This window comes from Thunnus albacares, chromosome 22, assembly GCF_914725855.1.
Source record: "Thunnus albacares chromosome 22, fThuAlb1.1, whole genome shotgun sequence".
Classification (NCBI taxonomy): Eukaryota; Metazoa; Chordata; class Actinopteri; order Scombriformes; family Scombridae; genus Thunnus; species Thunnus albacares.
The window spans coordinates 7,136,606-7,152,548 of NC_058127.1; the positions used below are offsets into that span (position 1 = coordinate 7,136,606).

At 36.5% G+C, this 15,943-nt stretch overlaps 1 protein-coding gene across 5 annotated transcripts in view; it reads right to left on the reverse strand.

Annotated features, from left to right (window-relative positions):
* Positions 1-7,220: 7,220 nt before the first annotated feature.
* The window catches only part of arhgap36 (Rho GTPase activating protein 36), a 79,643-nt gene continuing 70,920 nt past the window's right edge, over positions 7,221-15,943 (reverse strand). For 4 of the 5 annotated variants that reach the window (XM_044341363.1, XM_044341365.1, XM_044341366.1 and 1 more), the window contains exons 8-12: positions 15,395-15,543; positions 13,674-13,841; positions 12,745-12,833; positions 12,433-12,656; positions 7,221-9,836 (exon numbers count right to left, since the gene is read on the reverse strand). In XM_044341363.1, the coding sequence (XP_044197298.1) occupies positions 9,502-9,836; positions 12,433-12,656; positions 12,745-12,833; positions 13,674-13,841; positions 15,395-15,543 (965 nt within the window). In that variant the 3' untranslated portion in view covers positions 7,221-9,501. The remainder of the gene's footprint in view (positions 9,837-12,432; positions 12,657-12,744; positions 12,834-13,673; positions 13,842-15,394; positions 15,544-15,943) is intronic. The other variant, XM_044341364.1, reaches the window with a different exon arrangement.

Here is a 15,943-nt window from a genome sequence, read left to right on the forward strand (position 1 = left end):
GTGAGAAATCACAGGTTTCTTTATAAACTTTATACTGATGTTCTACCAACGTAAAAAAACTTCCAGGAAGTGTTTATCCTAACATTCTGACATTTTGAAGCTTGAAAAAATAAATCCATTACATGAAATATCAATAATTAACAGTTAAAAAACAAATTAGTAGCAAGCGTATCAGAAATACAAATAAATATGTACATTTTAGTAAATTGTGACGTGACTTCGTTGGCCTTAATAGTCACGATTTTCAAGTCAAGAAGTTAAATGTCTCCAACGTGGCAACAACATCAGTTCTTTTCTCTATAAAATGTCAGAAATTAACGGTGTAATTAACGCTCACAAATAGGTTTTAACTGTGCTGAGGCGAGGAGAAACAGGAGCCATTTTAAAAGCCTTTTAACTCCGTAACTCAAGCCTGCTGATCGGCAACAGCCTTCTCTTTCACCTCCATTGTTTTTGTTAAAACGCACAAAGAAACCAAATATAGGATTCTTGGTTTAGTATTTTTTTTTTTTTTTTTTTATGTTCTACACTGCCAGTGTAACGTCACTCCTGGATAGTTCGATAAACGATCCGTGTGGAGTTTGAGGAATAATCTACGAACATGTGGGGCTCGAATCCCGTCTCAAATTAACAAGCTCTGTCCCTGTCATGCCTCGTAACGGAGCTGCAGCAGATGGAAAGTGAATGGAAACATGCTCTCTGCGGCCTTTAAAAGGTGTTTATATCCTACAGTAGATGAGTGGCCCTGGCAGTGGGTCAAGTATTATCTGAATGTTAAAATGTACAGTAAAATAAAAATAGGGCTGCTGCTGCTTGACCTGTAAACACCATTTGGATTTGGGTGCGTCTCGATACTCTGAAGTAGCTCTCTCTCTCTCTCTCCTGCTAAGACAAGAAAAGCACTTTTTAATAACCAATCATTCGTCACAAAATACAAAACGCCTACATGCTTCGTCTTTTATTTAGAATAACGGAGGTCAGGGTGATTTGTAGCCCTGATCCAGTTCGGATACGGCTTGGTGTTAGTGGGCGTTCAACCCCCCAAAAAAGTATTTCTTTACTGTCATCTGTGCTTGCAATTAGAGGAGATTTATTGGGAACAATGTCTCGGTACACAGACCTTCATCAGGTTATTAGGAAAAAACATGATGATGGTTATTATTTCCTAATAACCTGATGAAGGTCTGTGTACCGAAACATTGTTCCCAATAAATCTCCTCTAATTGCAAGCATAGAAGACAGTGTGCAGGAGTTCTTTGTTTAGTTATTGTCGGCTCATTGTGGTCATCTCCGATAGACACCTGTCTATTTGCAGATGTGCAAAAGTTCTCCTCCTTGATGTTTCAACAGTGAGACAATGAAATAAGATCCAGGAAGTCCAGTTTGAATTTGAAGGCTTATCAGACGCCAATAAAACCCCACAGCGGTTTATGGTAATTGGAGACAGAATTTTACTGCTTTCAATAGATATCATGGTTTTGTTGCAACATTTCAGTCAACGAATAGCTCATAAAATTTGTTACGGGAAGTGAAAAGTATGAACTCTGGCAACTGATGAGGTGAGAGGAAAAACAACATGATTTACTCTGACCGAGAAAGGTCTCCGGCCACCAGTGGTAGCTCTGATCATACCGTGTTTGATTTAACATGGTTTGACGGTTTAGACTGTAATGAAAGAGACCTTTCATGGTCAGGGTAATAAAGCAAAGTATGACGGTCCTGGATCAGGGTTAGGTCATGCTAAATCACTGTCAGTAAACCCAACCACTCATAAACTCTTCTAAGTTGTTATTTAGCAGTTGGGGTTAGATGTTTATTGCGACCGTAGGCGTTTGTGGTCGAATTCATGAACATGTCGTTCAGCCGAACGACTGTAAATGACAGAAGGAGAGGGAGCGACTTCAGATGACGTTTCCCAAACGTTTCGATTCATTCACCGGGTCGAGGCTTCAAAGTCAACACTATTTCCTTCTCCTGTCCGTGCTGCTCTTAAACTGACCTAATCAACACAAAAGGAAGATGTGTTTTACGCAACGTCGAATCTGTTTTGGGGGTCGATCCACTTTGTTTCCTTCAGTTCTGCAATTTTTGATTGTCAGGAAAAAAAATAGTTTATGATTATGAGAAATGATTTGAGACGCAGTTCTATCCAAGCACCGACAGTTTCTGTGGACTTGTTTTCATATGGACCAAATGATGGGTTTACATTTTAAAGGACCAGTGTGTAGGATTTAGTGACATCTAGTGGTGAGGTTGCAGATTGCAACCAACTGAATACACCTCCCCTTAACCCTCCTCTTCCAAGCGTGTAGGAGAAGTTTGGTTTGTACGTTCTGGGCTACTGTAGAAACATGGCGGTACAACATGGCGGCCTCCGTGGAAGAGGACCTGCTCCCTATGTAGATATAAAGGGCTCATTCTAAGCTAACAAAAACACAACAATTCTTATTTTCAGGTGATTAAACACTGATTAAAACATACTTACAAACATTCAATTTCTGCCATTTGATCCCCTTAAATCTTACACACTGATCCTTTTAAGCTTTCTAAGAAAAATTTACATTTATTCAAAGTGTAAATGAACAAAAACAAGCACAAAAAGTGCATCATTTGGAGGATAAAAGTCCACAGATTAAGCTGGTTATGATTCTGTTGTTTTTGATGAAATGCAGTTTCACGGAAACGACGTCACTCCCCAAAACTGGAACTTGTTGGTTGAAATTATTGGCTAGACAAAGCTTTGGAAACCCGTGTTGAAACAAGGCTCTTTTTTTTTTAATTTAAATACTATTAATATTATTATTATGAATGTTTATGTTAACTCATTTTTCTTAGATGTTTCACTTGTTTTTGATATATTTTACTAATTTCACTAGTCTACCATTGTTGTGTAGGCAGCTCTGGATATTTGAGGATTTATTTTTGGTTTAATTTTGGGAGTATGTGATGAGAGATGTTGATGTGTACATAAATACAGATATTATTATTGGAATATAAATAATTGCTTGCTTGAAATAATCAGCAGACCTAGATCAAAAATGTTAGTGGGCGTTATGTCTCAAAAAGTATTTTAATTCTGCTAGTAAATCATTATGCCTGGTGCTTAAAGTAATAAGCCCCACCCAACCGGTTTCACAGGCAGTTTAAACCAAACGGCCCAAAGTAAATTAGCTTTGTCTGATTTCATTAAGATACTTTGATGAAAAACTAGAAGTTCCCTTTGCCAGAAACTGCTGTGCAGAAAGTAACTGACCAAAAACTGTCCTGTGTATCACTGTGTTAAAGGAAAAATCCACTTTTAAGTACATGAAGGATTAAAAAAACAATCAACAGATGGTGTTTTTCTTTTTGTCTCTCAGCCTGTTTTATAGTTTTAATGTTTGATTTTAGTTTGAATAACTCATCAAATGTAGACGGTCACACCTCAAGACTATTTACAGTGACGTGCTGATAATCATAACGTTGACGAGCACCAACAGAAAGCTAAAATTCAGGAAAACATAGAAAAGTATATTTCACCGTCGACATAAAAATGTGTTTGGGAATTTCCAACTTGGAAACTGTTAAAGTTTTCATTCCCCGTTCCATTATAAAACATATGTTTGTCATCATTACATAATTTGTCCACTAGAAAGCATTGAAGAGTTCATTTATCAACTGTAAAATGTTCCCGTCAATTCTTATAATACTTACTCGGTCACCAAGAGATTCTTATCAAACATGTTTCTCTGTAGAAGGAAACCTGATGTATTGATATCTCTATAACTCTTAAATATTTATATTGGTACAAACCATAAATATCCATTATTGGTTTGGCTCCATATTTCACTTTGCTGTTTTTTCTACAAAAATGTTTAAAATCCAAAACGAACTCAAATAAAACCTACATAAAATACAGCATAAATGTAACAAAATTATTATGCAGCTTAGATAATATCTGATCAAATAATAAGAAAAGTCTACTAATCTAACCTAACACTGGGTGTTAAGTCTTGGTACTTGTAATACTCACTACTCCAAACACAATGTAGACTCGACTCACAAAGTACAAATTAATCCTGATGTCAACATTGTGATTTTTTTTTTTTAAGAGTCTTGAGGGTGTTTGCTGTTGATATTTGGATAAAAAAGTCTCTAAAATATCAGCAGTAAACATCAGCAAATAGTGAGAGCTTCTTTCTACAGCCTCAATTTTTTATGTCCATGTTCTCTAATCTAATGCAAATAAAGATACAGGCGGATCAGTTTCTACACCAAAAGTTGCTGAAAACAGACCAGAATGTCTGATTTTTTTTTCTTACAACTACAATAACATACGAAAGTAACAACATCAAGATACTTAGTAAGCTCCTATATGTTCAGCATTTGATCGAAAGCATTAAATTCAAGCCCTTTCTCCTAGTGTTTGTAGAACGGCATTATGGGAAATGTAGGAAATTGCAACCAGGAGCAGATGAAGCACCGCATTCTGTACAAAAATAACTTTAAATAACACAAACTGACAGCCAGTAGAAGTATAACTATTGGTGGATTTTTCCTTTAACAATTTAAGTCCTATTCTCTGAAAATGTCCCTTCAGGGCTCCGGTCGTCCACATCACTCCCCCCTTTACAGACTCACCAAGAATGTAAATGTTTTGAACCCGTTATGTGACGGGCGAAGAGTGACTGAATGTGTCATTAACACTCCGATATTGTACTTGTGTGCAAAGTGGCAGCAGCCTCGCAGACGCAAAAACACAACTGTTGGTTATTCAGAAAATACTTAAGCTCCTTGATTTGTTCATATTTTAGCAGTTTTGTGAAGCAGAATTCAAACTGTAAGAAAGTAAGTTTGTGTTTTGGCGTTGATTTGCATAGAATATTTAGTTATGGAGAACGTAGAAAACAGAAAAAATCTTGTTTGTTGCAGACTGTGGTGAAAAAAAAATAAAAAACTCAAGGTGGTTAAGTCCTTTCTGAAGACTTAATTGGTCATAAATTGCACAATTTGACAGCCAAAAAGAGATTAACCAATCAAAACGAAAAATTGAATCCGTCTTTTGTGTTTTTTTTGTATTTGTGGGGCTGCTGCTGCTCATCCTGCTGTCTGAAGTTCATTCTTGAATACATGTAGATGCAGTGAAGTTTGGGAATGACGGCTGGTTCTGATAGTGTCCAAACTATTTGAAATAAAACACAAGCTGGTTTCAATGATGGAATGATCTGGATCTGGTCTTTGTCTCGTCTCTTTTTATGTCTGCACATGTTCATATTTACATTTTCAGGACTATATGGGTGGGCAGATTATCCATTTTTTTGCTGTGTATATATACTATTATATTACACTATTTTCTAGATAATCATTGGGTCTGTAAAACATCAGGAAATTATGAAAAATGCCGTCATCAAAATGTCATGTTTTGCACAAGTAAGAGTCCAAAACCCAAAGAAATAAGTCTGTTATACTGTAATACACTGTAAGTTTTTCTCTTTTTTTACATTTGAGAAGCTAGAACCATAAAAATGTTTTGCCACTTTTGCTTGAAAACTGACTGAAACGATTAGTTGATTTTCAAATTAGCTGCTGATTAATTTTCTGTCAATCAACAAATCGATTAGTGACTTAAAAGTTGAAGATTTCTGCAAAAATATTTGAAATTTGATTTGCATTTTACATGATTTTAAATAATAATCTTTTCCCCCGTAATGGCTCCAATCGGCAGTTTCCATCATCTGAAGCAGAGGAGCTTCAGTGATCTTATCAGCCAATATAATCAATAATAAATTGTAGGTGATGCAAAATAACATTAGTCAGTATTTACTGAATTTGTCTCATTGAACTCGTGCTGTTACACATAACAGTGGTCCATGCTCTCTTTAAATACTGAGTGAGTTATTGTGGAACAGTCGTCCGTTAAATAGCAAGTTGGCACTAGCAAAAGAGGAACTTGTAGTTTTCACTGATGTAAAATTCTCTTGTTTAATTTTATATTGCATGTTTTCATCCTTTAACATATTTGAAGCATATTGGAAAAAGATGTTCTCACTTTAGCATATTGTAGATCCTTGTAAATCAGACTAGTGACTGTCCTTTTCGGAGTTTTGAGTTTTCAAACTATAAATACGAGAACTAAAAATACTTAAAAGTTGCTCTTTTTTTGCAGTTTCAATGCACACTGTTGTCCCACAGTGCAACATAAATAAAGAAAAGCTGCTCTACCAGCTGAAAAATTCTGCAGACGAGGTGCAGGTGAAGACTCTGAATACAAAAACATTTTTTTTACCTTCTATTTGTTTTGTATCCACACCAGAAATTTCCCGTGCCATCCATCATACCTGCCAAAACAGTGCAGTTAACATCATTACATATAATGTACAGAAGTGTTATACAGTAGTTTATTGCATTAGTATAAAACTGAGACTGACTATCACATTCATTCAGTTAAATTTAAGTATTTTTTACCCACTAAATTACATGTAATTTCACAAAATAATGAACAATGCTAGAGAATTGTATCTTTATCTTCAACCAACTGAAAATGTATTAAACATTAAACAAATATGGAAGCTTAAAGTCTCAAGATCTCAAGATAAATCTGAGGCATAAGACAGAAAAATACATTTTTTTACACAAAATTATGGTTATTTTGTGGATTTGTAAAATGCTTTGATACTTGTATCTCTTCAAGGCTTCTAAAATCCTTTAAATGAAACAATCTGAGAACTAAAAATCAGTCTTTTGGTTGCACTGCTCACAACTCAAGTCCACACTAACAACATAATCTGTGATGAAGTTAACGGAGATTTACTTACCGGTGGATGAAATCCGATCCTGCAACTGAACAGAAGTTTCCTGCTGAAAGGTAAGTACTGTAAGATATATTTAAAGGCAGATTTCATTTTGTAGACTGTAAGTATGATTGTGTATTTTTTTTACTGTATTTTATGTCCCAACAGGGGAAGACAAATAGCTGCAATCATAATATTGAAAACAGATCTAAATGGAAGACACTGGAAGTTGAAAGGAGAGAGTTTTCTGCCTGCGTATTTTCTGTGAGATCATCTTCTCCCAGAGGGCGTTTTTGTCTTCTGACTCACATTATTTTTTTTCAGATGCTTGCTGCGCTGCCAAAAGTACAACCAAAAACTCCCTGAAAACCCTTAAAAGAGTCTTTTATTTCCCCGCTCTTTGTCTCTCTTCTCTCTCCCGGCAGATTACACAATAAGCAACGACACACAAAAGAGGCAGTTTGACATTTAATTTTCTGCAGGTACAGCAGGTGGTACATTTAACACATCTTGATGGATTCCACTGCAGGATTTTACAGCAATATAGAAAAAGCATCACTCACAAAAAGACAAAATATAGCTTGTTTTTGTTGGAGTTTTTTTTTTTTTTTGTTCTACAAGGAATCCAAAAGAAATGATGAGACTTTTAACTTCACCTGCTGAGGTGAAGGATCGACTCTGTACAATTTCTGTGTTTTTGGTGAAGAAATGCAACGTTAGGAAGTAGGAAAATCTCTGTACAACAATAGAAACATTGACTTCTACTACAAAAGAGGCCAGAAACAAACATCTGTACAGTAGTGCTTCTAGTTGTTTGGCACTATTCCCAAACCTAATACATTTATCTACATACTTGACCAAGATAATATGAGTCCTCAGATGGTAGGAAAGCAATACGAGGGTTCGCTGGTGTGGTGAATGTTGCCCTCTTGTGGTTAAAGGGACGTAACTCTTGTATGACATTGCTGTTAGTATGGATTTTCACTATTTCAGTGTTGTTTCAGTGACTGTTTCACATTGAAATGCTCTATGTAAGCTAGATCTGTGGTTCCCAAGCGGATCTCTCTGAGGGGTCACATGATATATCAGGGATTGTGAGATGATGAGCCTGATAGGAAAAAAATAAACATCAAGATAGAGCTTGAAAGTTAATTCTTGACCTTGGAAAAAGTAGTTGACAAAATGATCAATATTTTTGGAGCTTTCTCCACAGACGGAGTTGCAAATTTTGTAGTTTGCAATTGTAGATGTTCACATTTTTCATTTTTCTTTAACGAAAAAAGAAGCTCTGCTGCAGAAAATTACAGGTATTTTACCAAATTGGCCTGAATAACCGTTATTTTTTTTATTGTGTAATACTGGATGGTGTCATATAGGGGCCCAAAAGTTATACAGGAAATAAATAACGGAACCGTAATGCATTCACTTGAGAAAAAAAAAATTTGCCCTGTTTTTTTTAATTAATGAGATACCTCAAAATCAAATTTCGTTGCGCCTAAAGTAGGGTAATTATGGTAGCTCTGTAGGCAGTCTGGTGTGTTTGTCTCGTCTATCTTTAATTTAGAAAAATAGCAGAATTTTTATGTTTCATGAAAATATTTCCCAGAATTTCCAAGATAATTATCTCAATAACTCAAAAAAAAGGGCAATTTCTTTTTTTTTTCTCAAGTGAACGTTTTACAGACAAAACAAACCATGAAATTGTGAAATTATCCATAATTTTCATAATTTCATAATTTTCATCACAAAGTCTCTGTTGCTTGTGCCTGAATGGGGAAGTGGCATTAAAACATAGATAAAAACAAACAAACAAACTTCGGAAAAGGGACATTTTGAAATAACTGATGAAATTAAGTAAAAATGAGCTGAAATAGGAAAAGAAGCAGAATATTTAACCTGTTTGAAAACTGTATTTTCTCACGGTTTTGCAGCTATGTTGTGTGTATATGATTATTTCATCACGTCTTCTTTATTCAGTCAATATTGAACACTTGATCAGCATTATGATGTTATAACTGTTGAATAGCGTTAAGTTGAACTGTATATTAGATTTACAGTGGATGCAGCTTATTGCAGGGAAACTGAAACGGGTTGTATATGAATAGATAAAGTGTTAGTAGAGTTCATGCAGCTACAGTTAGGGAGTTCTAGGTAGTAGACGAGGGGTGTGTGTGTGTAAAATTCTCAATACATTATTTACATATTATGTACATTGCAATTATTACTGCATCTTCTTCCAGATAATCTCATACAAAGATTCATTTTGTCACTTTTCCTTCAATTACTGACGTCCGTGTCTCTGATGGAGCGACATCAGTCCAAACTGTCTTTGAAAACATTTTCTTCTTCGTCTCTCGCTTTTCTTCTTGCTCTCTGTGTCCCAACTTCACACACACACACACACACACACACACACACACACATATATATACACGCTGTGTTCCAGAGATGCCAAAAAAAAAGTGGAAAATTTCAAATTCCAACAGGAAAATCTGCAACAGGAAGTTTCTTAAAGTTGAAAGTTCTGGTAGGAAACTCAGGATTCTTAAATCTGATGTCATGTCGACACATTTAATCCCAGAAATACAATTTTAACAGTTGATGTTTAGTATTATTGAATCTTAATACCTTTATAAAAAAAACAGCAACTGGAACTTTGACCTCTGACAGCAACACACACTCTCTCTCTCTCTCTCCTCTTCATGTTCATCCTTGTCATCCTCGCCCTTTATCATACCATCGTCTCCGAGCTCGACCCTTTCCCGGTGAAGAAGTCCCAGAAGTTAGCGGCGGGCGACGGCTTGCTCTCCTCCTGCGGCGTCTGTCTCACCCAGATGCTGCTCTCGCTGGAGCCGCTCAGACTGGAGCAGCTGCCGCTGCCGGCGCCGCCCAGCGTGAAGCTCAGCGCGGACCCCAGCGGGCCCCTGCGGTCCTGGGTGTCAGGGTCTGGACCGTGGAGTCTGGAGGTGGAGGATGAGGAGCAGGAGGGCTGGGCCAGGCTGAGCAGGTTGTGGTGGGAGTGGAACTGACGCATGTGGCGGATGGATTTACCTGGAGAGATTTCACCTGGAGGATCAACATCAGGAGAAGTTCAAACCTGAACTTTAGGTGTTTAAATGTATTTTTGTTTGTTTTATTCTTATGGTGTCTTTGTAAATTAAACAAGGGATGCAGGTTTTTGTGTTCAGACAATGACAGTGGAGGAAATGCTTGAGTCCATGTGTGGAAATGTAAAGTAATAAAAGTAAAAAACTCGAACAGTAATCAGTCATTATTAATACTTAAATTTATGATACTTATTTTCTTTTTGGGGCCAGTTTATGCGTGAGGTTGGACATATAACACAAGGTTTTCCTCTATTCTGGTGATAAAAACACCACATCTCTGTGTAGAAAGATGACGTCCAGATTAATTTGTGTAAATCAAAGAAATTTCATAGAAATATTCTACAACTGTATCTGGAAATTGTTCATTATTTAGGTGCGTGTCAGCCGTCTACAGTCTTCAGATGGAGTCTCTGATGTTACTGAAGCTATGAATGAAGTCATGAAGGTTAATTTTTCATGTATTTTTTAATATTCTGTGCATAACATATATTGTACACTTTAAGGTTTATCGTTAAATTGTTATAATTTATTGTATTTGTGACTTAAATAGATTAGCCGTAAGACCAGCATGTTTATTTTTTCTTAAATTTTCTTCTATTCCTACTAACATATAATTGAAAGTGGTTATTTAAATGTTGTATTGTGGTGACTTTGGGCCTGTTTAGAGGTAAATGTATGTCGTAGCCTAAACAGTGAAATTACGCTAATATTACCCTGAGATTTACCTTTAGCCTAGTATTATTGTCATTATGAATGAGATGATTTTAACTTTAATTATATTATTCAGTGTTTGTATATAAATTGATGTTGTTACTGTCCATTATAGATTATAGATTGGTAGGTGCCTCTAATAGGCTAAATGCTCACAGACTGTGGGACGATGAGACCTCACTTAGGCAGGTGTTGACTACATCTGTCTGAAATGTTATTTGTACCTCAGTTTTACCTGAAACTCTGTATTTCTAATAAAGTTAATTGCAGGTGGAAGGACAGTGTCTTCTGTTGCCTATTATACATTTCCTCCTACACACCTGACTACAAGAAACTGAAGGAGCCTCTACAGTCGAACAATGCAAGATGAAAATGAATAAACAATTATTTATACAGAATTGAGACAGTGAAAAGCAACAGGAGATTGTTTTTACCCCCTATTTTTAGACATTTCTAAAAATGAGAAAAACAACAAATGTAAAACACAATGAAACATTTATATGGCTGCAGAAAATTGATAAAATTTGAGAAGGTTCATGTGATATTTACTTTCCCATTAATTCTTGGTTCTGTGTTTGTAAAACAACTTTGCAGCCGTTTTAGCCACAACTCTCCCATAAATAAAAATATTAAAAAACTTAATATTAAAAAAACTGTGCTGAATGTTATTATTATTACTATTATTATCATTATTATTGTTACAACTTCTCCAATGTTGTATGTTTGCAGCTAGGTGGTGCTGTTGCTGCATTAATCATTTCAACACTGAAAAAGTCCATATGAGGTCTGATTCATGTTATAAAGCTTTTAGAAACATTCAGTCAATGTATTTGGATGAAGAGAAGCAGAATCTTCAGTTTTTATTTAACACATTTAACAAGTGTTCATAGTTTAACTGTTTTATAAAAAAAATTGTACAAGTTTTATGTAAATGAAATGTTTCTTTCAAGGAAATTCCTCTGAAAATCAAGAACTTATAAACTCAACACAACTGAATTAACTAAAATATCTAAATCTAAACAATTAGCCAACATTTTATAGACCGAATGATTAACCAATTAACTAAGAAGATAATTGGCAGATTAATCAATAATGAAAATAATAATTAATTAGCCCTAATCAGCCCTAAAAATATCAGTCTCAGAACTTTCCTCTGTCATTGGTACCAGATTGCACACTTGTTTCCATTAAACTTCTTTGGAAATTATTAGGAACAGACCAATAAAATAGAGGTTTTATTTCCTAACATTAATGTCTAGATGGTTTTAAATCCGTCTCTATGCTGCCAGATTTACACTTCTGGAAACCCTGGTGGTAAAAAAAACACTGGGATCAGCTTTAAATATTATGTTTTTTAATCCTAATTGTAGCTACAGTGGTTGGAATCAGTTTTTCCAATATTAGGACATTTCTAAGCTTTTACTGTAGTACAGTTGTTGCTCTCTGCTCTCTGTTTGCTTTTGATTTAACTTCTTCTACAAAACCTCTGAAAGCTCCTTTTACTCTCGAAGAACAACGTCCACCATCCAAATCTGATGCTCAATGTCTCAAAATGTTGCAATTAGCACCTGTTATATCATTTTAAAAATGAATTCAACTCTTGCATTTGACTTATTATCTTGATTAAAAAAAAACAGTTTTGTGTACCAGAGTTTCCCTACATGATGATCTAAAAGCTGTTTTATAAGATATATTTCACTAAGAATTAGAGTTTAATTTTTTTATTAAGTTTTATAGAGTTTAACTATGTATATTAAAAGCACAAAGTCTAATAAATATACACTTCTGGTCCCCAAATCCTCAGAAAAAAATACAGACATATAACATTAATAAATGTTTTGTACCGTATCTCGTCTCCTGCCGCTTCCTGCTCTGGTTCAGTTTGAGCACGTTGAGGAAGACCTCGCTGGTCAGGCTGCCCTCGCCGCCATTGCCGTCGGGGGGGAAGAGAGGCGAGGGGGGTTCCAGCGGAGACAGACTTCCGCTGGAGGCCCCGACCGAGTCCAGAGACGCCCCCGTATCCCGACGACCCCCCGTCTCACTGCTGTCCACCGTCAGATGACTCCCGCTGCACAGAGAGACGATCGACATTAACCACAGTTAAAGACAGTAGATTTGATTCTCTTAAGATTGGATTGAGTGGTTGTCATGGTTACCTGAGTTTCCTGCGCAGCAGATAGTCAATGATGTCCGGGTCCGTCTGGATCAGACTCATCAGGACCTCCTGTTGCAGCTCTGCAGATACCTAGAGGAACACACACACATCAATGCGGAGCTGAAATATCACTAAAAATCTGATTTTTCAACCAAGTAGCAGAAGACACTGAGGTCATAATCTCTGTACTTTACTTGGTGTTTGTGGGTTTTAGTGACCTGAGGGGAGATTAGACTTCATAAGTTAAAAAACCCAACACATGGTGAGTATTTTATAAGCTGATTTCTGTACTTTTAGAATAAATGTATCTAAATTTGACCAAGAAATTTCCCCAAAAGACATTTTCTTCTGGCTCTGAAACTGCATTTAGACTTTACATATTTACAGAAATATAATCGAGCAATTGTAATGATAATTAAAATATTTTATAGATGTATTTTTGGTATCTAGTCTGAACTTTCTGATCTCAGTATTTCTGAAATCATAACTACCTTCCTGCGTAACGATACCTAAAAGTGAGTGAAGCAATGCCGGATTTGGTGAAGTGGACTTTAAGATTAACAGTTTAGACTAAAGGACATAACTTTGTAAAGTTGTTTGTGTGTACGGTGCACCTAAAAGTGCTTTACTTTCTGTCTTAAAATGTGTATTTTGAAGTTTAAATGAAAAAAACAACAACACCCTTTCACTTTCGTGTCCTATTATTGCTTGATTTGTTCTGTAAAAGTCCACAAAAAATGTAAAAGATTTGTAGATTATCCTTATTTATTTCCTAATATTTGTACATATAATAATTGCATGAACTAACCGTTTAATACTATTAACACCATTGATATTAGTTCATTCTCCTGCTGTTTATAGACACTTGTTTTGAGGTAAACATTTAAACCGATGAGATGATAAGTGTGAATATCTTGTGCTCTGTCGTACCGTGAAGAGCCTCTTGTAGTTCTGTATGAGCACCAGAGTGACGCTGATGATCGCCGTGCTGTCCTCGATTCCCATCGCGTGAATACTCACGTCTCCTCTTTCCCTCTGCAGCAGGTTGGGCCCGAAGATCACCGCCAGGTTAGCAGCCGTCATCTTGTTACCGTTGATCTGGACGGAGAGTCATTGAATCAGTGACTTAGGTAGTTTTAAATCAAGTTATCTACAGGAAAGACCGTTTAAAGGAGTTTATTAAAGTACAATGTAGGGATGTGCAGAGATCCCAGTATTTGTATTTGTATCTGTATTCGAATAAAAGTGGAAAGAGGCTTAAAAATCCTGTTTTTGTTTTTTTTGACACTTTTAATTTTAGAAAATTAAAGTGTTACAATAAGTGTTCATGAATAAACTACCTTACGAAGGAGGTCCCCACGTCGGGTCTTGAACTGGAGTCTCCCAGATCATAGACGACTGCGTTGATTACTGAGCTAAAACTTTACTCATTGCCTCATTACAGACAGACCTCTACCTATTTATACATCCATAACACAGAGACAGCAAACTGTGCGATGTGTAGTGAGGAACTTCAAAGGCAATTATTGCTTTGCACTTTCCATTTATTGCCTATTTTTTACAACCTAACTTTGTGGAAAGGAGAAGGGGAACAACAGGTTATGGAGAGTCCGTTGGGAGCACTTTGCTTGTGTCAGTAGCTCAGCTTTATCTCTGGGGAACACCCCCAACAAATAATTTTTTAAACATTTGTAAGAAATAAATATTCATATAAAACCCACTATTTGTGTATTCAGGCACACCACTAGTACAATGTTCATTAATTTATGATTGCAGACCATTTTCAAAAGCGTATCAGATGTGAGATTGTTGAAGTTCTTGCAGGAAACTAACATCTGACACTTTAGAGTTGCTGCTGGACGTCAACCTTTTATTGTGAGAAATGCAAGAAATACAAACCGTCCTTCACACAGCGTCCATGTTTTCTTAGTATTTGTCTTCTGGTTTTAACAACAACTTGACTGCAGTGGTTTTTTGCAACACGGCTTTCAAATCTTGGTTGTAGTCTCTTGATAAAGACCCTGAAACACTGTGTGATAACGGCAATCTTGAAGCAATCTCCCACAGGAGATACAGCAGTATGAACAGGAGGTAAACTGGGATCTTACTCTATTTTACTGTGATATTGTTGTTTGGGTGTTTTATGTTTTGTTTTTATATTGTTTTCCTCTATGGTTGATCTAGGACCACCATTTTGGATTGATCCCCAAAGATTTCCCCATGTTTTATCCGGGATAGTCAAAATCATACGGTGTATAGAGCTTTTTAAAACATGCAAAACCATCAAAATGAGCTTTTTAAAGTCTAGATGAAATGAAAATTGCCTTTTTTAACCCTTCTAGATCACATCTGGTCATATTGTGCCCCTATTTAACAATATATGACAAAAAAACAAAACAAAAAGTCAATTTCTTTGTATTCTTATATAAAATCCAATCATGTTTTCCTCCTGACGTAAGCTTGAACCAACCAGTTTCAACCAATAATATCATGACATCCACCCATCAATCAATCTTCAACTTTTAGCGGCCCACATTTCAACGTTCAAATCAAATTCCTCCCGATGTTACGTCCCGCCTGTCTGTCCTGTTTCACTCGGAAATACGTCACGACACAGGAGCCGTTTCGTCTATGACACTCCAATTGCCTACCTCCTCGTTGTTGGTTCCTATGCTGTCCTGGGCGAAGCTCTGCACGGTGTGTAACAAGGTGAGGAGGCGCAGCAGGGTGTCGCAGTTGCAGGGAGGCAGCATGTAGAGGAGGTGCTGCAGGTACTGCAGCTGGTCTGCTCCTCTCAGCACTGCAGAGACACACAGAGAGGAAGATCTTCAGTTTGATTTGTACACCTGGTGTTAACATCTGTATCAGGATACGTTATCTGCATGAGGAGAAACATGTTAATGCGAGGTGTAAATGTGATTGTGATCTGAACAGTCAGACAACATTTGGAGGTGGTTAAAGCAGCTACAAGTCTTCCCTTGCAAAAAGTGATTTAGAAATGAATGTCACAATCGTAAGTGAATCAATCTGGAATCGTAAACTACCCAGGGTGAGTTTGAGAGGTTATCATGGGACTACAATATGGGTGACTCCCTAATTTCAAAACTATTGGGGACTCTGCCCCCTCCTGGACACAAAGTGAACTACAGGACCTTGATGAAGACGTGGGAAGTGACTTTATATAGAAATGGAATCCAAAA